Source organism: Streptopelia decaocto (genome assembly GCF_964273445.1).
Source record: "Streptopelia decaocto genome assembly, chromosome: 1".
Taxonomy (NCBI): Eukaryota; Metazoa; Chordata; class Aves; order Columbiformes; family Columbidae; genus Streptopelia; species Streptopelia decaocto.
In genome coordinates, this window is record NC_138663.1 from 59,369,647 (window position 1) to 59,395,283 (window position 25,637).

At 43.0% G+C, this 25,637-nt stretch overlaps 1 protein-coding gene across 1 annotated transcript in view; it reads left to right on the plus strand.

Moving 5' to 3' along the window:
• Positions 1 to 25,637, plus strand: part of NUAK1 (NUAK family kinase 1) — a 50,492-nt gene that overhangs the window by 18,747 nt on the left and 6,108 nt on the right. The window contains exons 2-4 of the mRNA XM_082055758.1: positions 6,282 to 6,402; positions 17,606 to 17,757; positions 19,041 to 19,106. Of these exons, the coding sequence (XP_081911884.1) occupies positions 6,282 to 6,402; positions 17,606 to 17,757; positions 19,041 to 19,106 (339 nt within the window). The remainder of the gene's footprint in view (positions 1 to 6,281; positions 6,403 to 17,605; positions 17,758 to 19,040; positions 19,107 to 25,637) is intronic.

Genomic DNA, 25,637 nt, shown 5'->3' on the forward strand with positions numbered 1-25,637 from the left:
AGGCAGAGACTCCCCTGGAAAAAAACATAATACCATGCCAGACTTTGTTTCTTCTTACTCAGCTCTGTGGAGCTGGCGAAAGAACAACGTGCCTTTTCTCTCCCCACCCCAAAACATCCTCTGCTCTACCTTTCTTTTCTCTCCCTGGATGAGCCACCTATTCTTTACCACCCCACCCCTGTTGGCACTTGATTCATCTCACTTTCCACCTTGGCATCTGCAAGAAAGGAAGCAGAGCCGTGAAACGGGCTGGGCTCACCCACTTCCCATTGCTGGGTGAGGACGGCCTCAGCTCACAACTTTCAGAAAGGAGAAATTTATGTGCGTTTAACCCTCCCCTCCCTTTTCACCCAAAGAAAATGGTTTGTAATAATTTAAGCTGCACTTCTGACATATCTCCCAGCGGCAGCAAGCCGGTTTCCCTTCCTTGGGGGCTTGTACTCTCTGTCCTGATGTCATGTTCCTGACTGTCCACAGTAGTATTGCAAGAGCCCATTGGAATTTGCTTGAGCACGGGTGGTATGCACAAGCGCTGGAACCAGCTTAAAAGTCACAGCCTCCATGGTGGAAAATAAAAAGCAGTTTGTTCATATCTCGCCACAGTCCTAAAAATAGCCTTGATAGATAATAAAGAGTGGAAGATTGTTTTCAATGGGACTGAATGTACTGCATGCAGAAACTGCGGGGGAAGGCTTAGCGGGTTGTGTCATTCAGGTGGTCAGTCTCGGTTACAGCACCAGCCAATTTAAAAATCTGTGACTTTTGGCACTGCGGCTAGTTCTAACTTTGTTAATATTCGCACATCTCAGCTGGAAATGAGGCAAATGTAGGTTCTTTTGTTTAAAATAAACACATGAACTAACTTCCTGAAATCAAGAGAAACAGCTTTACACTTTGGTGAAAATATAGCTTTGTTGCTCATCCCATAAATGGTGATGCCAGCAGTGACTCAGCAGACAGAGAGATTTGATATGGAAGTGGACACCTCCTGTCTGCTGTGACCTTTGCCAGATGTTTAAACTTCCAGATGTTTTTCTGTACACAGTGGTCTTGATCTGCCTCTGTGAAAAGAAAATTCCACCCGTTTTGCTCTGCCTAGCAGCCAAAAGGCTTGTGAAGGAGGAGAGGCATTTCTCTTACAGATAGGACTGAATGTACAGAAACCTTTGCAACCGTCATCTTTTTGAAGTATTTATAGTTTAATTCAAGCTATTTGTACCAAACTAAAGCATAGAAGCATGAAGTGTGTTGGAAAATACGTAATAATCTTTCTACAGCCGTTCAGAGAGCAAGTATAAATCCTCTTTCCAGCAAATGGAGACAGGTAATTTATTGCAGCCTTGAAGAGAGCAGCTTCTTTCTCCACACTTCCTGCCCAGCAGACTCCGCAAGCTGACTCATGGAGGGGTGGGAAGCCAAAAGCTGTGCTCCCGCTTTCCTATCTGCTTCTGGAAGGCAAGAGCCACAGTGGAGCGGGGCCTGTGCTCGTGCAGAACTGTTAGGAAACCTGAACGTACTAGAGGTTCTTCTCTCCCCTGCACTGTATGTTTTGGAGATGCTCTTCTCTCTACCTGCTTCTGAGCAGAGGCTGGTACCAGAGCTGGTGGTGCAGGTGGAGGTGGTCTCAGTCCATCTCTGGTGCTCCTTTCTCCCCCTCTGGCCCCATCCGTGGGACCGTGTTGCCATCAGAGCTGCAGAGGAGATACCGAGGATGTTTCTGGTGCCTACGGCCAGTGTTGATCCCCGGAGGGACCATCACATGGCCGAATTTCAAGCTGTGACCTTGGTGCTTGTGCGTATATTTAACTTTACATGTGCGAGCTGTCTCACGAAAGTCAATGGCCTGCTCGCATGTGTGAAGTTAGGCATGTGCTAAAGTGTTTTGGCAGATTGGATACTGTGTTTGTAGGGGCTTTGGGTGAACTTGAACCTGTTTTGTTGGGGTGAGAGGCTTTAGATTTCATTATTAAGAATCTGATATATTGCACTCTCTGAGTGCAAGGTCTTGGAGTTATCTGAAATTCTCATTAAGACAAGAAGCTAGGAAAAATACAAATTCCTCCACTAGTAAAGTTACTAAAAATACTGTAATTAAATTATCTAAGTCTTAAAACCAGTAAAATATATTGAGAAAGTGTGGTAGAGCTATTAAGTACAGTGTTTTGAGAGTACCAAAGGGACTAGCAGCACTTTCTCTGCAAATCTTGAACTATTTGGAGTAGTTAGTGTAGCTGATGTAAAAAAGCGTGTTGTGTTTGCCCTACTCTTGATTCATAGGCTGTGACCCTTAATAAATTTTGATGTTGCACATAGTGGAGCTGTTGCTTTTAGAGAAAGCAAGGAAAGTAAGCAGGCAAGCAAGAAAGAAAAGGATCTAAAGAATGAACAAACAAGTTCTTTCAGAAGGTATTTCTCAACTGAGATTATTTCTTATTAGTTTTAAGTTGTTCAGGTTTATCATGTACCATACCTGGCAGCAGTCCTGTAAGTGGGGTTTTGAAAAACGGAGCCAGCTCTGTCTGGTGTTAAGAGCATAAGCACACTTTGACGATGTATTTTCTGGAGTATATTTCTGAGTAAAACACATTTAATGAAATAAATTCCAATATCGATATTTTAGAATACCTAGAAGAGAGACTTGCTTTACAGCCTGATACCACAACATACAGCTAGGGATATTTTGCTCAGAGATATGAAAACAATGAAATATATAGCAAGTACTTAAAATGTGATCGTGACGCATAACGTTTCTGTCAAATACTGGGGAAAAAAAAAAAAAGCAAACCTGCACTCCTTTCTTATTTATGTTGTTTTTTTTCATGTCAGTAGACTTAAGCCCATGTACCCTTGCTGACACAGTCTGAGCAGACTGATGCAGGTGAAGGAGGCTTGGCTGGCAGAAATCCCTTTCTGAGAGGGGAAGAGCCGGCAGGAACGCTGTCTCGCTGCTCCGTTAATCTCCCTTTGGGATGCCGCCTCTGACAGCGACATTCTGCTGACAGCTGTCGCTCGCCGCTTGGCCGTACAGGCCCGGTCACCAGCAAGGCCGTGTGCTCCTGGTGGCCTTTGAGCCTGTCCGCTTGGGGACTGTGCAGGCTGCCAGGCAGACGGCACCGGGTAAAAAGCATTTACTGAGGTGCCTTTGAATCTTTCACTTCCCTGAGGCTCTTTTTGAGGGGAAAAATAGCAACTGAATGTGGAGAAAGGTGTTGGGAATTAGCCTTTAGTAGTGGGATGGTTAATTAAGGAGGGTGCTCCTGTGATACGTTGCACTGTTTGGGAGCAAGAGGCGGGCAGTGTTTTCTGAGATGGTACTGTCTTTGTATCCTTTGGGAGTCCAGTTGGCTTTCTGTTTCGATTTCCTCATCTCCTAAAAGCAGGTGAATAGTGCTGTCTCACCACTTGCCTCCCAAGGTCTAATTAATAAGCAGCAGCACTCTGCTTTGAGCGTGCTCATTTGCTATGCAAATAGTGATATTATTTTGTTAGTACATGTGAATGTCCGAAGCTGGAAGCTTATACTGGGAACATGCTGTGCCCTGGCTGAGGGGCTTTGCCTCCCCACCAGCACTCTGGCTGTGGGTCAGGATTGCAAGGTATGGTCCGAGCATGGGCAGGTGGATGCTTAGTAGGATCCATGGACACCCCATGGACACACCTGGAGTTAAGGTAGTTCACTCCTGCTGAGTGTCTTTCCCTGTTTCTAAATGCCAGTCACTGTGATCTGAAGTAGCAGAGGGAGGAAAGATGAAGCCTTGAATATTAAGAGCCAAGAGATGTGTTTGGTATGCTTTCTTATGCTGGGCTGAGATCTTGCAGCCTGGATGTCACTAACAGAATCCCAAGTACTACAAGTACGCTGCTGAATTCTACCCCTGCAACTGCTAAGTGATGTTTTCAGGAGAGCTTAAGTACCCTCTTCAAAATTCGGTTAAACTTTTAGGAATAGTCTTTATAAATTAAGGCTTCTAGATGCCTTAACCACTTTTCAACATGGGTTGTGAGACTGTAAATTCTCTGGATGTGTCGAAAAATATGTTCCCAAGCAACAGATCTGTCTGCATTTGAAGATTAATCCAAACATATATTTACAGAGTGCCGCCACGCTTTTCAATCACATTTGCATTTTGGTATCTAAAAATATGTGTTTTCACGTGTGCAATTATTCCATGGAGGCCATTTGCACTCATTATGTGTAGACTTACAAAAATCTTGCCTGTGAAGCACAGAGTCAGGTTAGTAGGAGATTGGTGTGCCCTCTGGGGTGTCATTATTACTTTACCAGCCATGAATGGTGAAGAATTTGCTCCCCGTTGTATATTTGACAATGAAACCCTTCTTAAATTCTTCCTCAGAGCGAAGTACAAGGCTGTCTTTTAATAAAAAAATGTGTTTTTACCCATGTCTATATTTATTTCTTGCAGGAATGCACATGCTGCTCCAAGAGCCACCCACATCCTTCTTGTATACAGGGTGTATTTGCGTTTGCAGCCTGTCCCAGTGCAAACATGGGAAGGGAGAAAAATCCAACCTCATCTTTAGTGTTGGTTGCCTTCTCCATCTCTAGAATTACTTGGAGATTATCTTGATCACTCATTTGGTTTAAATCTGTTGTATTAGCTTTTCTAGAGCTATGCGCCATGTAGATAAGACCATGGTTATGTTGTTACTTTTAAAATCTCCATACCAAATGTTTGGGTCAAGAGGAAGTAAAGAATTATTTTGGTTCTGTCATGCAAATCAATTTATGCCTTGAGCACTACTTTTTTTTTTCTGTTGTCCCAAAGTAGGATAGCACCGGAGCATGAGCATAATTTTAAGCATGTGCTGAAATCTTCGAGAATTCGAGGGTATGGGGGATGTGCTTAATGCTTTTTTGAACAATGTTGCTTTTCAGAGTTGAAGGCTTTGTAGGAAACCTGATCCTTTAAACTAGCTCCTGTTCATGTACATTTCAATTTTCTAATATTGTAAGTTTTTCCCTTCTTTCTTCAATGTCCTCGATGCTACGTCATATAATGAAAAGACTACAGGTCATGCCACTTGCAATTACTGAAGTAGGCAGTCAATTTTATTATTTTTTCTGAAAGAACTAGGGAATCACAGATTTACAAATGTTTTCCCAGGAGAGGTCCGCAGTAGTTGGCCGCATAGAATGACAAAAGTGTTGTTTACCCATAAAAGGGTGGTCATCTCAGCAGGTCAGTGATGTTTTTCAAAGACTTATTGTTGATTTTCAACTAGCTGGTAATTTATTCCTTGAACTCCGGCTTACAAAAATAAAGCAGGGTAAATATTGAGTATAAAAAGGCCGTGCTGCCATTCAGTATGCACAATGCCCTCACCTTCCCTCTCCCACCAGCTTCTTTCTCTCCATTGTTGGCTTCTCCATTTCTCGTAGGCCATGAGCTGACCTCTGCGATTATTTATGGCGTTGCTCAGATAAGCCCATTTTTCACAGGCAGCACACATACACACACTCACAAGGACTGTTATAATTTGAATTTATATTGCAAGTTCAGCTATCACTTCCTCTGTTCCCACCCTGCCTTTTGGAAAGATACCCAGTCACACGATGTGCTTAAAAAAAAAGGTTGCTGATTGAGGAAGGATGCAGGAAGGATATGGTTTTGCAGCGATTGCATAAGTGCCGTGCCGGACCTAAAAGCCTTAGGTTTATATGAGGACGAGTTTAGATGTGAATTTCAAAGATTTATTTCTTCTGATTTTTAAATAAGTCACAAGTCCTGAGCAGTTTGCCTGCCTTAGAGGACCCTGAAGCAACCTGTGTTAATGTGATCCTCAGTGTTTTAATATGGACAAATATAAATTTGTAATCGGCACCCTGGATTCCCCGCCTCCGTTTCATCACAGGTCTCAAGCTTATTTCAGAGAAATTGTCTCCAAAACTTCTGTTTGAAACTGTCAGATGCAATCATATCTAAGCAAATGTAGTTCCCATCAAAATCTTCTGGGAATTTTGCCATTTGCCTCAGATGGAGAATACTTAAGGCTAAAATGGAGATCCTTCCAAAAGATGCCATGTTTCTCCTCAGTGAGGTCCTAAGACCTGAAGACCCTAAAACTTCATGGCACCCATCACTGTAATGAGAGTGTATTCATTCCTATAAAATGAAGGAGCTGGGGCATGGAGGTTTGTATTTTGGTTTGGTCATTTCACGTTTTGCCACCATCTAACATCTGTATGTATTTTTTTGAACTCTTGGATTATATGCATCTGTTCAGTTCCAAGAATAATGCTTGATTTCCTGAATTTATAGGTTGCAATAAAATCCATTCGTAAGGACAAAATTAAGGATGAACAAGATATGGTTCACATCAGACGGGAGATTGAGATCATGTCATCCCTCAGCCACCCTCATATCATCACCATATATGAAGGTTAGTGAATGCGATTCTCCTCGCTGACTGCTCTGTTATGTTCTTGTAGACCTGATGTTCATGTTTCTTGAGATCATGCACCAGACAAACTCTTACTCCCAGTGTAACACATTCCTTATCAAAGAGACCTTTTTGCCTGGAGGAGCTTCTTCATGTGTGGCTTAAGTGCAGTGCCCACTGTGGCAGGCGGGAAATTGTTGCATGTATCACTTAATCTCCTTGCTCCTGTTGGACACTTCGGTTTAATTTCACCGTCACTAATGCATCAACCTAATGTCTGCTTATGTCCCCAGCCTCTAAACCCGTCCTTGAATTCTGTATTTTTTTCCCTGGACTGCACGAGACCAGTCTTGTCTGCTCTAAGCCTTTGGTCCTCGCTTATGTGTTGGTTAGTCTTGCTGGTTCCATCACCGTTGCTTTTTTTCCCCTGAATCCCAGCATCCGCTTCCTATCCGCCTCTCCACGCTTTCCTGTCAGTCTGGTTGCTTTATCATTCCTGTTTCCTCATCCTGTCTTCCCCCTCTAACCCTTTTATTCCTGGGACAGAGCCGGGAAGCCTGTGCTAATTCATGCCTCCGGGAGCTGCTCCCTGGTCCCACAGCAAGGAGCAGGAAGCCAGGGGCATTCCTCCCTCATTTGCCTGTTTGTTTGTTTGTTTGTATATATATATATATATATATATGTAGAGTGTCACTCTGTAGTAAAACCTCCTCCTCCTCCTTCCTTCCTTCCTCCAGTAACAGCCTAGCTCTAGATGGGATGTTTGCGCCGGGTACGTGCTAAAAGACACCGGCCGAGGGGTGTGCTGCTGTGAGGAGGGCAGCTGGGGTGTGGATTCCAGAGGTTTGGAGGGACCCAGGTCATGCAGCCTTGTCCTCAGGGATCACCTCTTCTCCTAGATGCAGAACAGGCAGCCCAAATTTATCCCTACGTCTTTACATGCCCGTGAGGTAAATGCACAAGGTGATGATATGTATATGGCAGCTCCGCTCAGAGAGCTGATACGAATGATTAAAACAAGGGCTGGCTTGGAATACTGTTACAGTATCGCATATTGAGTTATTCAAAAGCATGTTCTTGTACTTAAAAAGAGATGAATATCTGTCTTTTTATTGAATAAACTCATAACAGGATCTGGGAACAGAAAAGGGGAGGGATGCTGTGTCAGCATGTGGGTTGCAAATGGAACAAAAGTTATTTCAAATGTGCACAGGAACTCAGAAAGAAAAAAGATTAAGCATGCTGCGGTCCTTTGACCAATTTCCCTTCTTATCCTTACTTTAAATAGTTTCTACTGAGTTAAAACATTTGTAAAAGTTAAAAAGATTACAGCATTTTAAAGAAGCAGACAATAAAGTCCCATGGGAGCAGAACTTTCCCTCTGGCCCCACGGAAGGAGGAGCAGTGCTTCTGCAGCAGAGCCAGTCAAGCTCCGCAATGCAGGAGGGTGAGTGCCTACAGCAGGTGATATTGTGGTCCTCTTGTGGTCCATCAGTCAGCAGCAGAGCTTTGCAGTGACAAACCTGGAGGCAGTTTTTTCATTTGTTTCTGGGAAGTTTTCCATTCTGTTATTAGTTTGTTTTCATTTTCTAGAAAGCAGAGCAGCACTTCATGGCTTCTTACATCTAATTTCTGGTCTGAGAGAATGGGTAGTAGAAGTCAGCTTCTTGGCTGGACTGTAGTCCATTGGAAGGAGTTATGTAGAGCAGAGGTATAGCAGCTATACAGCTTGTCCAGCCTTTCCAAGCAGTCAGAGTCGGCCTTTAGCAGCCAATTCTGTAACATAGATATTGTCACAGTGGGAAGACCTGTGGTTGTGCAGCTGAATCCAGAAGAGCAGTTACGTACTGCCCAGAGGTCAGGATGTGAGCTCAGGGATCCTTAAGCGTGTACTTCATTTCAAGCTGAAGAGTACTTGTAGGGAAGTTAAGGGTCTACATCTAGGACTGAAGTATTTGTATCCTCTTGAAGTCAGATTTTAAACACATGGCTGTTCCTCTTGAGTGGCGAATAAAGAGTGATAATATTGATATCCTCTGACATTAAATGTTGAAGTTAGTCCTCAGGGATGGGCTTAATTTCACCAAATTTAAGCCATCCGACATTTAGACAGTTGGTGTGCACTAGAAGTCTAGTTTCCCTGTCCACTCTAGAGAGATCAGCATCTGCACAGGGTGGTTTGTTTCCTCCTGGGAGATATTTTTTTCAGATAGATGGGATAAATTACATACTGGAGGCTCCTGTTGGCTGTAGATGAAGTCTAGCTGACTAACCTAGATCAGATGCTTAACTTTCAAGCTGAAGCCACCCCACAGATATTTTTCTCTTCTCTGACTAGTTTTTACTGTAGGTTTTCAGACTGACATTGCATGTGTGACAGCACTTTCTGTAGGTACCAGGTTGCACAGGTCTACCTAGCATGGACAATGCTGTATCTCCCTGTGATATCTTTGAAAGCTCTTTGTATTGCGTTTACAAACATGTGTTTTCCTTAAGTAGGATCATTGTTTAGGTATCCTTTTGACCTGCCTGCTTAAAAGCAATTAACCTCTGAATTTGTCAACTTGATGTAAACACAAGGTTATATTTTTCTTCTTTTCCTTTTTTTTTTTTTTCCTTTTCTTTTTTGATATCAAGCAGAATCAGATGTGTGGAAACAAAGCTTTCCAGTTTAGAGATATTTTTTGTAACCTAATCAAAAGGCGCATACCTTGCCCGTTACTGCGAGGGCAGACATACAGTTGTGACTCCAGAGAAATTCCATCCTCTCAGCAGGGCTGTAATTGGCAGTCTGTGGAGCGTGGCTGCGAGGGAATTGCTCTTTCAAGTGACTTTAAACTCCTTGAAAGGGACTGGATAAATGAAGCTGGCTTTGCTGGCAGTGTTCTGATTTCAGCACATAAATTTTAATTTATAGAATAATGCCTCTGTCCATTCATCTGTCTGTCTCCCCCCCCACCCCACCTTCCTCTGCCCTCTTTCTTTTTTGCCTTGAAAACTTCAGGATTTGATAATAAAACCTTTGAGAGCTAAGATGTTTTTCCAGGGGTAGCCTGAGTGCAAAATCTGTCCCATCTGGCAATACTTTATAAAAGTTAAACCAGGGAAGGAGCATCAGGCCTGATTCTGCAAACATTTAAACATGTGTTGGACCAACCATGGGACTGAAGTTACACTTGTTACATTCAGGAGTGAGCTCTTGAGTCTTTGTCATGTGAAATACAGTGCCTACGTGAGTGTTTTTGTGCTGGAAGAGTTGCCCTTGGTCAGCATAACCCTACAGAAATGTCTGCCCATTTGCAAAATGCACTTAAAAATAAACACATTATTAGCTAATGTGTTTGCAGAAGGAGTTTAACGGAGATATTTCCTGAAGAATGAATAAACATTAGGATCAGAATTTGGTGCCCATGGAATATGATGGCATTATTATGAACAAGTAACCGAAGGAAAGGATGTGCTGAAATGCTTTGCTGGATTTGGGCCAGGATGTTTAGAACAGTGCTGGACCCTTCACAGCAACGAGGCACAAAAGGTGCATTTCCCACCACGTGAGAGGGACTTCTTTTGTTTTATTTTTTTATCTTTTTTTTTTTAGGTTGTGTTTTTGGTGCTCTTAAGGAAAAGCACAGAGATTCTTCGTCATGTATCTGTGAGCCTGCAATGGCTTAAGCTAGGTTGCATGCTTTGGTTAATCAGGAAGCTGGTTCAGCCCTTCTGTACCTTCAAATTGCAGAGCCAAGGGAAGAAGATCTGACAGTGTCTTAAGAGTGGTGGAACAGTATTTCATGGTACTCCTCTTACCTGCCAAACACATCTTCAACCTCACATTTGGTGCCAGGCTTCACGCAACAAAAAGCAAACGCACGCTTGGCGTTTGAAACACACGTAGGCCTGTCCCCAGTGTGAGGTTCTTTGAGTTGTGTCAATCAAGTCACCACGTTGACAGCGAAAGCAGCCACCTTGCCAAAAATCTGCCTGAGTGGCAGCTGGTGAGGTGTGCAGACATGAGCCATTGCTGACCATCTGTGTCCCCTCAGCAGCACTGGCTCAGGTAGGTGCCTCCTTCATCATCTGCGGCCTGTACCCCTGGATGGGGCAGGCAGGGACAGAGGGGGCACCTCAGCCCCTTGGCGGGTTTGTGTGTGTGCAGAACAGGCTGCCGGTGGTGGGGAGGCAGCCCTGGCATCTGTCCCAGCCTCTGCCCCAGCCTCTGCTGTCTCCTGGTTTTCAGATGTAATCAAAACAAACTTTGGTGCCTACTGGCTTCACCCTTTCTGTGTCCAAAACACCTGAAAAAAATCAAAAGTCCCTTAAAACATCGCAAGAGCCACTGGGCTTTAAACAATAATGATGAAATATGGAAACCTGGAACGATTTTTTTTTCATTTAGCCAAGACAAAGTACTTCAGCAGTGACACTACGTAGCCACATTTCTAATTGGTTTCCTCTAATTATGTAGGCTTTTGACCTTCGAGTGCTTTATTTCCATTGTTTTCAGTTGATAATGTCCAAGAACATAAAGTCATATTTCCAGAGTCTGGCAGTAGTAATGAAAAGGAGTATAAACAAACTTAACTCTTTATTTACCATACCCCACCTTTATGAATTTCCTGTCTTTCAGGATGATCACCTAAACAACACTTTGTCAGACGTGACATGAACTCAAATGCGTGAGATCACTGGCAAGTTCAATTCAGATGTCAAAGTGATTGCAAACAACGATGACATTTATTTCTGTCTTTCCATTTACACAGTCCTCCCACTGCAATGTAAATGTTTGCTTGTCTGAAGTTCCTCAGTAGTTTGTAATCATATTAAAAAAAAAGGGGGGAATTAGCTCTTGTATTCTTTGCCAAAACAAAAGACAATTAGTGTAACATGTTATTGTGGCCAAATTAGCGACTCTCATTTTTCCTTCCTTTTTAAAGAGGAGACCATTAAAATCTCCATATCTTTATTCTCTGAGAAACAACTTCAGCAAGGATAATGGTTCTCATTCTGATTTAATCTCCTCACTGGGGAGTAAATTCTAACATGCTGTCTGATTTAAAATGATTATTGCATGTTCTTAAGTACATTCCTTTAATTTAAGAAGCAATGCGATTTGCCTAAATAAAGCCATAATTCAGGAAACCAATTTACCACAAGCTTAGCTTTTTAAACACATACTTTATATCTCACTATCTTCAATTACAATTAAGCATATGCATAAATGTATGCATATGATTACAAGTGGTTTTCTACATTGGACCTTGGATATTTTCACATTTGCGCTATTAATACATTAAACAGTCACAAAATAATAAAAGAAAAAAAACCAAACAAACCCCAACAAAAAGAAAAATACGCCAAGGAGCTGTAAAGCTTTCAAGGCAGTCAAGAACACAGAAGATGCATTGGGCTGAATTTCTAAGGCAAAAATCACTTTTCAGTACTCACATGTCTTTTTGAAGAATAATTCGTGCCTTATTACACAAGTGAGGCAATTGGGTCATACATGACTTTTCTGAATGAAAAGGTTATTCTAGTCTGCATCTCCAAAATTAAAAACAAACTCGCTTGTTCTTTTGATTTGGCTGACCTTTAATAAAAGAGCATTTTGTAGCAGTGGAAAGGTACTTCTGTCTGCGGCTGTTAGGAGAGTAATAAAAATACCGCTGAATGGAAAGACACCAGATGGAAGGAATGTCAACATACTGGAACTAATTTAGGAGATTGCTCTGATAGAGAGCAAAGGCATGAGGAGAATTCAAATGGTTCCAGTGCGAAGAGATTGGCCGCCCCTCTTAAACTAACAAACTAAAATCCTTACCCCAGGGTTACATGTAAACCAAATGGAATCAGCCCACAAGGAGGTAGTCCATTAAGGGGGGAAAAAAAATCCAACCCCCTCGGGATTTGCTCTGACTTTAGCATCCTGTAAGCTTGGAGAAAGGGCAAAAGCATTCTGCTTTGTTTTGCTTTTTAAATTTCATAGCAAATAAGTCCAAAGCGAGCTGTCCTGATAGAGAGGTGCACAATATACTATTAAATCTTTCTGACTGATGTTTGCAAAACCATGCCTATGCGGGCTTTCAACACTTTTAGGGTGAAGTCCATTTTCAGGAGCATTTAAGATGGGTAGTATGTTCATCCAATGTCAAATTTGTCCGATGGAGTTTCAGTGCGGGTGACTCCAGTGTAGCTAACAGAATGAATTTAGCAGTAGGGTTCAAAAGAAGAGTGCTATCAGCAAGAGGTCCCTGTGCAGTCAGTGCTATTTGGAAAACGGAAAGCCGTAGATAGAAGCTGAGTTCATAATTTCACGGCCTCTAAATGTAAGTAAGTGGAGAGATTATATCCAAGAATTATTGCAGCCTGTGAAAGAGACAGATTGTTGATGTTACAAAATGTACTTTGTCTCAGATATGTCTTTGGTAGTGAGAAGTGAAGTTCTTTCCCAGTTTCACATTTATATTCTTCAATGAGCTTCGAAGCCAGCAGATTTGGTTTCAATTATCAGCCTAGAAGTACAGAACTTTCTTTCTGTCTTTTTTTTTTAAATAGACACGTTAGAGTTAAGGGGTTAAAGGAATGCTGTAAGAAATCTTTCCTGGACCACTGCAACTTAAGCACCCTTTGCTGCTTGGGCAGGGCACTGCTCGCAGCCTCTTCTGGGGCTCTTGTGGTGGACAGGACAAGCCCAAGCCAACTTACAGCCCGCTGCAAAACGCTGTTTCTCCACATTGCTGGGACCCATGTCTTAGTGCATGAATACATTGCTCTCGCTCATCTCCTAGGGATACAATCACGTTGTTCCTTGCACCTCATGGTACATCCCATTCCCTGCTGCCTGCTCCCTGGCTCCTGATGTGGTCTCACAGTGCTGTCCCTCCCTCCTCTCCCATGGCCAGGTGGAAGCGTAGCCATATCAGAAGACAGTCCTTCATCCTTCAGCCTTGTCTGCAAAGGAGTGCTGTGATTTTTCAGGCCCTGCCCTGTGCTGCTTGACCACTGTGGCTGAGGCCTTGCTGCAGCTCTCTCAGTGTAACTCAGCTCGCAGAGTGGTGGAAATAAACACGGTGGCTCAGAAATAAATGACACACAGCTCGTAGCCAGTGTTTCTCTTGCTACTGTCTCCTCTAACACGTGGAGTTCATGCCTCGTATCTAAGCAACCCCCATCTCTTGATTTGCGATTGACAGGCCATGTCTCCTGCTACCACCCACCTGAGTGTTGATACTGACTTATTTGGCCAGCTCTGTTTGCAGAGTAGCGATAGTTTGAAAGAAGCAAGAACAGCCCCACCTTTCTTACACATAAATTTCCTTCCCTTGAACTTGGTCGGGGTTGAGGAGCAGGCTTGTAGGACATGGCTGTCCCACCAGCAGCAAGCTGTGGGAGGTTCCTGGGGCTCAGCGTCCTGCCGAAGCTGTGCTTCTCCGTCAGCAGTAGCTGCTGCCAGGCTTCAGGCACGCTTCTAGGCGGGACTGAGTTTCGGAATGAATATGCAGTAGGATGGCAGGTAATAAATCGTCTACAATGAAAACAAAGAGTGAACCAAGCAGTCCCAGAAGCTATATGGAGGCAATCCGTCCATCATCAGCCTGCAGGTTACAGCCCAGGTGTTAACAGGGCAGTATATTTATTACCTCATTATTATTTGCAGTAAGTCAATCCAGCCTTTAATTAATGCCCTTCTCTCTTCCCCCAGCCACTGGCCACAGTGCTTTCTTGGAGCGTATGTTTATAAAACTACGTACCGTGCTCGGAAGGGAAATTCAGAAGTGTCTGTATGAAGCCTGCCTGGCATCCTAGCTGCTGCTGTGAAAATCTGTTTTGTACAAGGCTGATGGTCTGAGACGTGCCAGAATGTCACCTTGTCATGTGCCTGATTGTTTTGACCACTAAATTCCTCCTTAATATTGTGTGTGTGTATAGATATAAATCTTACTGCCTTTCTACTCCCTACTCCTTCAGTGGCAGCTCCCACTAAAGACAGTTTTTGTTCGCTGTTCAGTTCCCTCTCTGCATGAGAGTAGCTGCGTGCCCTCTCACGAGATTCAGCTGATAGGATGGAGATGTTCTGAACCGAAATGATGCAGTTGTAAAAAAATACCTCCCACCTTCCTGGAAAAAAAACCAAAAAGATTGTCCATTCACTTCTGTTCCTTGGTGGAGAGATAAATTGCTGTTCAGTTCTGTAACTGTTCAGCTATGATGATGCTTAGGACGCTTCTGTAATGTCATCTAAGTCTAAGAGTAGTGTCCTTCTCATAATTCTCCCTTGTGGAGAAAAAAGAATGTGCCAGTTTGTCCTGAGTGTGCTCATAAACTGCAACCGGAATACAAGTTACTGGGATGCTTCTATTCTCATTGATCCTAGTGCGGTTTTGTGACAAAAACTGAAAATTTGGAACAGTGATTTATGCTTTCCCAAATTCGAGTTTAAGATACTATCTGTTTCCTAGTGGGCATAAGAGAAAATTTGAAATGCAGAGTACATTTAAATGCACATTCCTCCAAACCAAGTGCTTTCTGCCTCATTTCTGAAGAAATGTAGGAAAATATGTCTGGATTAGGACTGGTATTAACATGGCAAATTTTAGTCCAGAGAAATTGGATGATGTAATTTAAAACTGAAGAACATCAAGGATGATTTGAGAAAGCTCTCATGACTGAGTGATGAAGGCAAAACTTTAATGAAGACATGTTTTGGAACAATGTTCCATGGTAGCAGGGCTGTTAGTGCTGTTATTGGCCTCAGCAGCACTGAACAGCTGGTGGGGCATCAGCAGTCGGAAGAGCGGGACACGAAGAGCCGAGGGCCCTTTCACCTCACCTGTGCCCCTCTGGTGGGGTGAATGTCCCCCTGAGCTCAGGCTGGTCCTTGGCGGCTGCTGCTGCTTGGGGTGTGATCTCCTGTCAGAGTCCCCTGAGATCAGTGGTGCCATGTAGTGACTTCACTTGTATAAGCATATCATAGAATCACAGAATAGTTTGGTTGGAAGGCACCTTCAAAGGTCACATAGTCCAACCCTCTGCAGTGAGCAGGGACATCTTCAACTAGATCAGGTTGCTCAGAGCCCCGTCCAGCCTGGTCTTGAATGTCTCCAGGGATGGGGCATCTACCACCCCTCCGGGCAACCTGGGCCAGTGTTTCACCACCCTCAGTGTAAAAAACTTCCTCCTCATGTCTAGCCTGAATCTCCCCTCTTTTAGTTTAAAACCATCACCCGTTGCCCCCTGACTCATTGAATCAGCTTTTTTTTTTTTGTTTGCTTGAACTCTGTGTGTGTGTGTATTTTTGTTATTGCTGTTTTGTTTTGTTTCCTTTGGGTTTTTTTTTTTGTTTGTTGGGGGGGATATTATTTCTTTTAATCATATCTTGCAAATAAAAGCATTTTTAGTGATTTCTCTGGGCTTACTGAAACTCTTTTTTTTTGCCTTCCTAAACAACCCTTTATCTAACAACCCTTTCCAAGAGGAATGCATGTGTGCATTACTGCTTTACTGGTAACACATAACAGCACTTCCCTATACAACACAAGGCATGTTCAGTTTTTCCCAGACAATATCAGTCTGTCATTCTTGGAGAGGATACTGTACGTATAATCCATCCAGAGACGGCTCTTCCAGTTTCCGAAGTTTATTGCTAATGAGGATGCACATAGGATGTAATCACTGGCAGGAGCCTCTGCTTCGGGGTACGGTGAGGCCAGCAGACAAGTAAGCGGCCAATTTTATCTGGCTGTTCACTCTCCCTTTTATCAGAGCTGTTTGGCTGGTGTTCAGGGGTGTTAGAGGGAACTGCAGAGGCTTTGGCTTGCGGAGTTGAGTGACAAGGTGTGAGAGGACATGAGGCAAAGCCTAAAAGCAGCAAATATCTGCTTGTTGAGAGAGGCAGCTTCGCATTTCACTGCAAAAACTGAAGCTGTGTTTTGGTTGGTTTTTTTTTTTCAAAACCCAAATCACTAAGGACTACTGGCTGAGCTTTGCTAAAGAGATATAGGAAGGCATCATTCCAGTAGGGCTGGTCAAAGCTAGCATCCGTTTGTAATAACCCCTGTAACCTCATTAATTTGCAGATGCTTTGCTGCCAGCGTGACCTGGCCTCAGCAGGCTGCTGTCACAGATAAAAAGAGAAGGAAAATCATCATGTTTTAATATGAGCAGTGGTTATTTATGGCAGGTGCAGTCAGTTTCCAGTGGGTTGCAGTGGATTTTCAGTGTCAGAAGGGAAAAACTATTTAGCAGCCAGAGCATGGTGGCAATTCGAGACTACTCACAGCCTGCTTTACTAGATTAAGTGTTTAGTTATCTGCAACTCCCAGTGAAGTCCTTGACAGCATGTGGCACAGTGTACCTTCAGCCCCAAAGAACAGTCAACTTGTGATGTGTATTAGATGGATGTTCCTCTCATGGCTGACGTGGGAGTTGCGCATCACTGCCGGCTCTGCGCAAGTGACAAAGGACAGATCTACAGCATGCAATGGGACACGCAGTTAAGGCAGGAGATAAGTAAGCTCAAGGATGGGTTGGGCGCAGAACCATACTGACAAGAGCTGTACAGCTCCGGAGACATTGCAGCCCCTGCTAGCCAAGGTGTCCATGCCCACCATGCTGCTGTACAGAGTTGGGCTGGAAGAGGATGTACTCATCAGCTGACTGGTTGGATTTTGATGGTAGGTGAAAGCCAACCAAGTCATTCTAAGCAAAATGGCAATTCTGTATTCAACCAGTCATTGAAGACAGGTTTTATTATGCCTTCTATTAACCTTTTCTGGATGATGTGATAGCTCCTGATTCCTTCTGTCCTCTGGCCTCAAGAGGACCACTGGTAAGAGGCGGTGTTTGTTGGAGACGAGGTTAGTATTCAGATGTCACTGGCACAGGTTTCCACCTCGCCTCATTAGGATCAAGTTGACTTTGCCTCCCTATGACCCGATATTATAGATGCAAAGACCTTTTTTCATGTAGCCATATGAAAGTGAAGGTAGTGTCAACTTCATTCTCTTTGTCTGAGATGTAATGTCACTCTGGAAAAACTTATTTTTGGAGCTTGCCTTTTGCAGTGGGGTTGGTACTAATCTCTCTGGGCTGCAGTGATGACATAGGATGTGTTCAGTCATCTTAGGTCTTCTTCACCCTTTAAAGTCTCAATTTTCAAATGTATTGAATCAAATTGTGTGTGTGTTTTTTTTTCTTTTATCCTGTGCAGTGTTTGAAAATAAAGATAAGATTGTGATCATCATGGAGTACGCAAGTAAAGGAGAGTTGTATGATTACATCAGCGAGAGGCGGCGATTGAGCGAAAGAGAGACGAGACACTTCTTTCGACAAATAGTCTCTGCCGTACATTACTGCCACAAGGTGAGCAAAGGATTTGATATTAAAAAATGCTATTAGGAGGCTGAGTAGTGACTGTATATTTCAAAATATGTCTGAGGCAACAGCGGTCATTATTAAGTATGACAGCATGTGATGATATCAGTACAACAGGAGATCTTCATTAAACGTGCTACAGTAGTTCACTGCCTGTTTTTAAAGACTAAGAATATTTTCATATGTTATGGCAGATACCAGCCACTCCCTTACATTAGCCCTACATTGCATTTTTGCCTTGGAAATAATTCTCCTGGCCTTAAAACCAAAACAATTAACAACATAAATGAGAAAAGGCATTCCATAGTACTACAACATTAACATTAATACATTCAAATGAATTATAGTTTGAAATTTGAATATGCAAGTGAACAACCTAGAATAGTAGATGAAAAGAAAGGTACAAGTGGTCACATTTGAGCTTTAGCATACTGGACAGGCAAAAGTAACTTTTCCAGATGTAGCAGGAGCATCAGAAAGATACCCTTTGCTAATGACTTTATCCATCATGGTACCCGCTAGAGAGACAATTTAAGGAATTAAACCCCAGGTAGCTGACTGAGTGTCATAATGGACCTTTTGTCCTTGTTTATGAACCAACTGCATAGAGCCCAAACTTGCATGAGGCTAAAGGCAATGAGCATCTAACACATTTTTTTAATTTGAATTCTTAAACAGTTTAATCTCCACTTGAATTCTGATGAACAAGGGCAGTTTTCAAAGTCTTCACAGCACAGCACTGAAAAGCTGCAGCAGCCTTCCCTGTGCCGTTAGTTTTTCCCAAATTTCTTTAAAGAAGACTCTGACCTAAACTCAGCTTGTTCACTTCTATCCCTAGCATTTACAATCCTTTAGGATTATAACTCCTCTGATCCACGTGGCTGCACGCTGGAGGAACAAGGACTTTTGTAAGGACTAATGTCATTGACAGATATTGTTTTCTGATGCCTGGGAAGAATATATTGCTTTCACGCAGTGGGGGCAGGATCTGGGCTGGAATTAAGTTCCGAAAAGACACCCCTCAGCCCTCTGCCCCCCCACCCCCCTGCTGTTATTGAGGCTTTGTGGGAGGACAAATTCCAGTCATTCTTCCTTTAACCACACACCAAATGACTAATACAGCGCCTGTCACCAGTCACTGGGCCGTGAGTGTTATGACAGTGAAATCAGCTCTGAAATGTAGATGAAAAGACCACCCTGCCAGCTCACCTTTAATTTTGCCAATATTTTCTTATGTTCTCCCCCCCTGTATTTTTTCTTCCTTGTTTCAGAACGGTGTTGTCCACAGGGACCTAAAACTGGAAAACATCCTTCTTGATGACAATTTTAATATTAAGGTAGGATTCTTTTTCTCAGCTTTGCAGAATGGATTTGCATGTTTTGTAACATTTTTATCCAAGGTATTAGAGGAGACAGTGTTATGGCAACAGCTACTAAGCAACAGCATCTGGCAAGAGGCTCAGGGGTTTGGAGGTTGGGGAAAGAGCACCACTGGTGACGAGTCATACACACGAAATGAAGCTTTACATAATTTGGGGAAGAAGGTCCTGTCCTGTCACCCAAGGGCCATGATTCCCAAAGCAGTATCTATGTACTGATAGAAAACAGCAGAGCATTTCATGCAGTCGGGTTTATTGTAGGAATCATATTATTGCTGGCTGCTGCTGGGGCTAGGAAAAAACTCTCCTGGTCTGCAGGGTTCAAGTGCCTCCTAAAGAACACACCGAATATCCTTTTGATCATGGCTTGAAAATAAGCAAATAGAGTTTCAAAATAAACCTAGTAAAGCACATGTGCTTCATTAGGAAATGGCCTTGGAACTCCAGACACAATCGTATACTTTGGATAATGATGTCAGTGATGTCATTTCCATGTCATTTCTCCCCAGTGAAAGCATGGGAATGACCTTTTTTCCCTTCTTCTTTTTTTTTTTTTTCTTTTTCCTAAGAGCTGTAGCACAAAGATAAATAATGCAGAGATGAGTGTAGTTTCCAGGTGACTGAACATGTTTTGCTTTCAACTTTGTTCGTCCCTGGGTAGCTGGATGTGCGGGTGGCTGGGGGCACTCACCTATGGGCAAATAAACGGAGGGAGGGACGCCGAAGAGTTTCTGCTGATGCTTGGGCATCCTTGCTTAATTAACAAAGTAATCGGGGAGCTCCCTGTATAGCCAGATATCTAAATAGCCTGGATCTTCATTTTGTCTCCGCTGAAAGCCACGGGGCTACACGCGCTGCCTTCTGTGCTTCACACTGTAGAGATTGTCTTCATTTTAAGCTGATGTGCAATGGAAATGGAAAGTAACATATGGTAGCTGCCATCTGTGTAACGCTGATGACAGAAGCTAACTTGGATCAACGAGCGGATTAAAGGCACATAAATATGTGGTTTCTAAAAATAGGCTTTTACAGAAGGCCCATCCAATGCAATACTTGGACGTTTTGCTGTTAACATCCAGTGTTGGAGCAAACCTCCCCACTCCTGTTCCTGCAAGGACACTGGCTGCAGCAGCTTGAGCCGTTCTCAGCAGCGCTGAAAACAAAACGTCGCCTTTCTAGGACATTGTATACGAAACCGGCTTCCGCAGGCAGGATGACCTTTCTTTCCGCATTACACGCCAAACTATCTTCCCAGCTAATCAGAGAATTCTTGAGAGAAAAGAGGAATTTGGGGAATTTGCTAGCTGCGGCGGGCTTGGATCTCCACGCTGTGGTCCTCATATGCAAAACCCATCAGTTCCCCAAACCTCGGGGGAGCTGAGCGCTGTTGGAAGGCTCTGCTCCCTCCCCTCTCTTCTTTATGGGAGGCTAGTGGTCCTGCGGGGAGAGTGGGAGGATGGGGCAGGGATGAGTAGCGGTGTGTTCACCTCCAGACCGCGGAGATGACCCAGGGGCTTCAGAACCACAGATGCATTTCAGCTGCCATAGCGAAGGGCGCTGCCGTGGGAGAAATCCGGGTAGCTGCAACTCCCCACCTCCCTTCCAGGCATTTTGACGGCTTTTTCTCGGAGGCTTCCCTTTCCCGCACTGAGCTGTGCTGAAGCTGCCATGTAGGTATTTTGCGTATTTCCATCCAGGGCACGGCTCTGGGCGGGCAAAGCGGCCTCAGCGTGGGCAGGTGCCTGCAAAACTCCCTTCTTGTCCCCTGGTGACTATTTCTGCAAAGGGCGACAATGAAACTGAAAAATACACGGAGTTTGGGAAGCAGCTGAAATTTCATACATCTTACTATCAATAGTGTTTGATTACTTGAAGAGATGACTTTTCGTATTGTTTTCCTTTTTCTCCCTGCTCTCTTTTTTTTTACAGCTTGTGCCTAAAATCAGCTTTGAATGCTTGATGGTAAGCACGCTGCCACTATTTCCCTGATGCCGAAGCTCTGAATATGTTACTGTAGTTTCTGTGTTACTTGCACAGAATTTTCCCACTTTTTCTTTGTTTCACTAAACAGTAACCGTTGGCAAGGAAACACATATGGAGCTGTAAATTGTTTATTAGGAGTAAATTTATCAGGTCCTCATTCTTAGAGTATTTATATACGGTTTATTCAGGCGGAAAAAGAGAAATATGCATTTTGGGGCTTGGTATTGACTGATGGCTTCAAATACTCAGCGGAAGGCACTTTCTGGAAATGGAGTGACAGTCTTATCTGTACTCTCCCAGTATTTATATTTCATTCAGTGGATTACAAAGCGCTTGCAAAATTGGCAGTTTGATTTTAAGAATGAGAAAATGAAAGGAATCCCTTTCTTCTTGGGTGCAGTGTGCAATTAAATAGATGTTTCCGAAGAAGCGATTGATCTATACATTATATACAAACATGTCATAGTAATGTGAAGAAAAAATGAGATATTTTAAAAGTACATGTACAGCAACTTAAGCAATACTTCTAGAACAGGAAATAAAGAGGACAAATAATCCACTAGAAATTAATATCTGACCTAAAAGGGCCCCAAGCCATTTTACGTGATACTACACTAACTTGGAAACCATTCTTAAATGTTAGTGAGTTAAACAAAGGTCATGAAGCAGTGTATGGAGACATAATCAGCTTTTTTTTCAAGAGTTATGATAGTGAGTACAAATCTCTGAAAACAGAGTGATGTGTTGGCGTACAGCAACTAGGAAACACCAGTGTCTGAAAGCTGGCAAAAAAATAGGTGTTGTGAAGAGTTCTGCAGGTCCACAGGGTGGAGGGTGATGAGCAGAAGAAGGTACTCTGATCTATGGTATATAATTATGTTGTTCATGGACTTAGTCTATGCAATAATATCTTCTGCAAACTATTACTTAAAACCCCTAAATGCAGCAAACACAAGTGAAGAAAATAAGTTTAAAACGCTTGTGAGACTGAACATGCACATAGTTCTACAGGGTGCAAGGAGTTCATCCAGCCAGTTAATCACACAGAACCTTGCCTTGCTCCCCAGATAGGCACCCAGCTATGGAGCAGAAACCCCGAGTGTGGGTGTCTCTCCTTGGGGGTGCAAGTGTGTGGATGTCAGCAGTGGGGCAGAGTCCTAGAGCTAAACCTCACCAGGGCACTGCAGCCTCCCAGCACAGAAAAATGGTATTTGCTTTCTTCTTCACAGTGCCATGTCCTTTAAGGAAATAATGCAGTGATGAACTTAGGGTTTCTGCAGCTCGTACAAGACTCTCCTTAGTCACATTCATGTGGCAGCTGCTAACAGCAAAGTTCACATTCAAATTTAGCCCGTTCTCCTTTCAGCTGCCCCCACTTGCTGCCTTCCACCCTGCAGCTCTGGGTAACTCGGAGCTGCCGCCTTTGCTCGCCCCAGGTTCCCGGGGGTGGGTACAGCTGCTCCTCTGCTGCACAGCGGCAGAGCAGCCTCTTGCTGGCATCTTCATCCCATCGACAGGGTATCGTTGTTCGTAATCCTGACACAGCTGGGGGTGGACGGGGTCAGACAGGCAACAGGGCTGAGGCAACCTCAGAGCACCGAAAGAGCTGCCCTGGGTTGGTGAGTTAGAAAAGGTTGTGGGAAAAGATTCATGATGGCTTTAGGCATCTGCTTTTGGTGGTCTTCAAAAAAGCCTTCTTCATTAGTTTTAAAAAGACTGAGGATGCTAGTTGTTGGTTCATTATAGGTATGAATTTACTAGAAGAACTAGCAGTGGGGTGAGGCTGTAGGTGGCTTCATTCTCCTTAGCTCCTGCAGGTTGGCCTGATGAGGACCACAGGTCCTCAAGCACTACAGCTCTCCACAGTTCCTTATATCCCCAAAAGTGCATGCAGAGGGGTTGATAGAAACTACTGCCCGGTTTGGCAGCCAGACAATTAGTGCCTTTTGCTGGTCTATCCAAATGTCATGTCTGTGCCCCATGGCACAACCTGCCCCCAGGGATGCTTTTATCATGCAGCCTGGCACAATGGAAGGGACCTCCTTGTTCACAGTAGGGCTGTGGTGGCTCCTGGGCTGGGAATTGCACCTAAAAGAGATGTCTAGCAGAGGCTGACGTAAGCTGTATGATCAACTCCAAAGTGATAGAAGGAGAGAAAAATGCAAGTATAATAGTAACATAATCCTACTAACTGCACTTTCTCTTGGGCCAGTAAGGGGACACCAGTCAGACTAACCACTAAAAACCCATGAGGGTTTCATATGTACAGACTAAGTGTATGTAATGGGGATTTACCTTGCTGGAAGTCTCACCCACTGCACAGACGTTTCATTTGCTTTAAGAGACCTAATTATTTCTCTATCTACAGTACAAAAAGATAGATTTTTAAGTGGGATAAAACTGACTATTTCCATGAGTGCGAACATCATGGAATTTATAGTCCACGCTTAAACAATAAATTACGTCTGGTTTATCATAGCTAACAGTAAATATGAACCATACACCTCCTGAAGTGAGGGGAATAAAAGTCCACTTCCCCACTCCTCCCAATTTAGGAAGTTTTTTTGACTTGATGCCTTAGTTCCATTTAAGTGCCAAGAACATGAAGTAATGTTGGCTTCTATTAATCTTGTTTTGGGGGGCATGACAGTTTTAATGGGAAAAGCTGATAAACATCAGTCTGTGAGTATGGGAGTGGACTGTAACATAAATACTCTTTTCCTGAATGGTCAGAATGAAAACATGAATGCCCAAGTCTGAGAGTTTCTTAGTGTGAACAATGGTATGTGTATCCCTATATATATATATTCATGCACATCCACATGCGTTTTATACATTCCATCGTGTTAAGGGAATGTATTTTCTTAAGGAATCACACTGTGCAGTGTTTGCCCTTGTCTTAGCTGCATCCTGAACTAAAATAAAACTCAAGGACCAGCACGAAGTTTTAACACTGAAATAATCCCATTCTTCCCCTGATTGACAGGGTACACTTCATAAGGCTTAAAACCAACTTCCTGCAAGCCAGGCAGGGTGACTTGATAAGAAAGTGGAATTTAGGGCAATTAAGTGCAATCTGAGCCATGAGAATATGTTTGCAGACTGCAATTGTACACCAGCTGTTTTCAATGACATTCCAGCCATACAATGAAGATTTTACAAACCACATTTATTTAAGGACTGAATTTTCTGCTGTGGGTTGAGAATATGCTGTTTGGGGGACTGAGTGAATTCAAACTATGAATGGACATGGTGAGATGAATTAACATTGATGAGCAGGAATCAGCTGCTCTTGGAGCAGGATATTATGTGTCCAAATTGTCAGTGGAACACCTGAACAAGCAGAACTTCAAAATAGGAGACGGTGAAGTGTGAAATCTCCTATTTGTTCTATGGCTTTAAAAAAATTCATGAAAATTAATTTTTTTTAAAGTTTATATTTCTAACATAAAAGTATATTTATATATCAGTATATCTATTTAAGATCAAGTGTGAAAAAAAAATATATATATATATGTATTTCTATTTTGGGGTCAAGAACGAAAATTGAGAACATCAGTCCATGCATCTCCAACTTGTTCATTTTGGTCTCAACTGTGACATTTTTAGGTGTAGCTGTAGTAGTTTAAATAGTAGAGACAAAGACTGTATCTCCCAGGTGTTCACTAGACATTGTAATCAAATGGGTATTAGAGGCACTGATGATACACATACTACAAAGTCAGGAGTGAATGATGCTTCTGGTAAATCCCTTTCCATTTACTTTATGTTTTCTTGAATTTTCTCTTGTGAAAATTCCTGGAATTTAATTTCTTTCTGGTAGAAAAGACAAGAAGAAGTTGAAGAAAACCCAGAGAAAACTCCTGTTTCCTATAGCTGTAATATCTTTTTTATGCGTGTGCTTTATGGCTGTTATGTATGCCTAATGTTGATAGTGGGTAGTAATAAAAGTACCTCTGGGAAATAGAAGCGTTTGGGGTTTAAATGAGATAAAAAATGAGATGTGTTGCCTTGTCCTAGAGAAACAAAGGAAATTTAAAGGTTGTGGGAGTATTTAGTGTTGCTATCCTCAGCCTTTGTTTTGTAAGAACAAGAACAGAGAATTGAGTAAACAAAATATTTGGACCTGATCCTGCAATTCCTACATGGGCAAAATTCCCAACAGTCTCAAGGGAAGTTTTGTTTGTGTTGGGAAAGACGGATTTGGGCCCATTGTTTCCAGTTAGGAACCAGACCTGTGTTTATTATCTCATGATAGACATCTTGCGTGCTTAACAGCTCTGATTCCTCAGCCTGAGTCCCTGAATCTGGAAGAGTTAGTGAGTGCTTCACTTTCCCCCTCCTTCAGGTATAACTAAGTTACAGATGATTTCAAAAATCACTTTATTCCGTAACGCTTAGTTTTCTGTGACACTCCTGCCTCGCTCCTCCTGTTGGATTTAAAGGTCTTGGCTTCAGCTTGCACGTGTGTGAAAAGAACAGTAGCACTTTCTGCTTGCTTTCCTT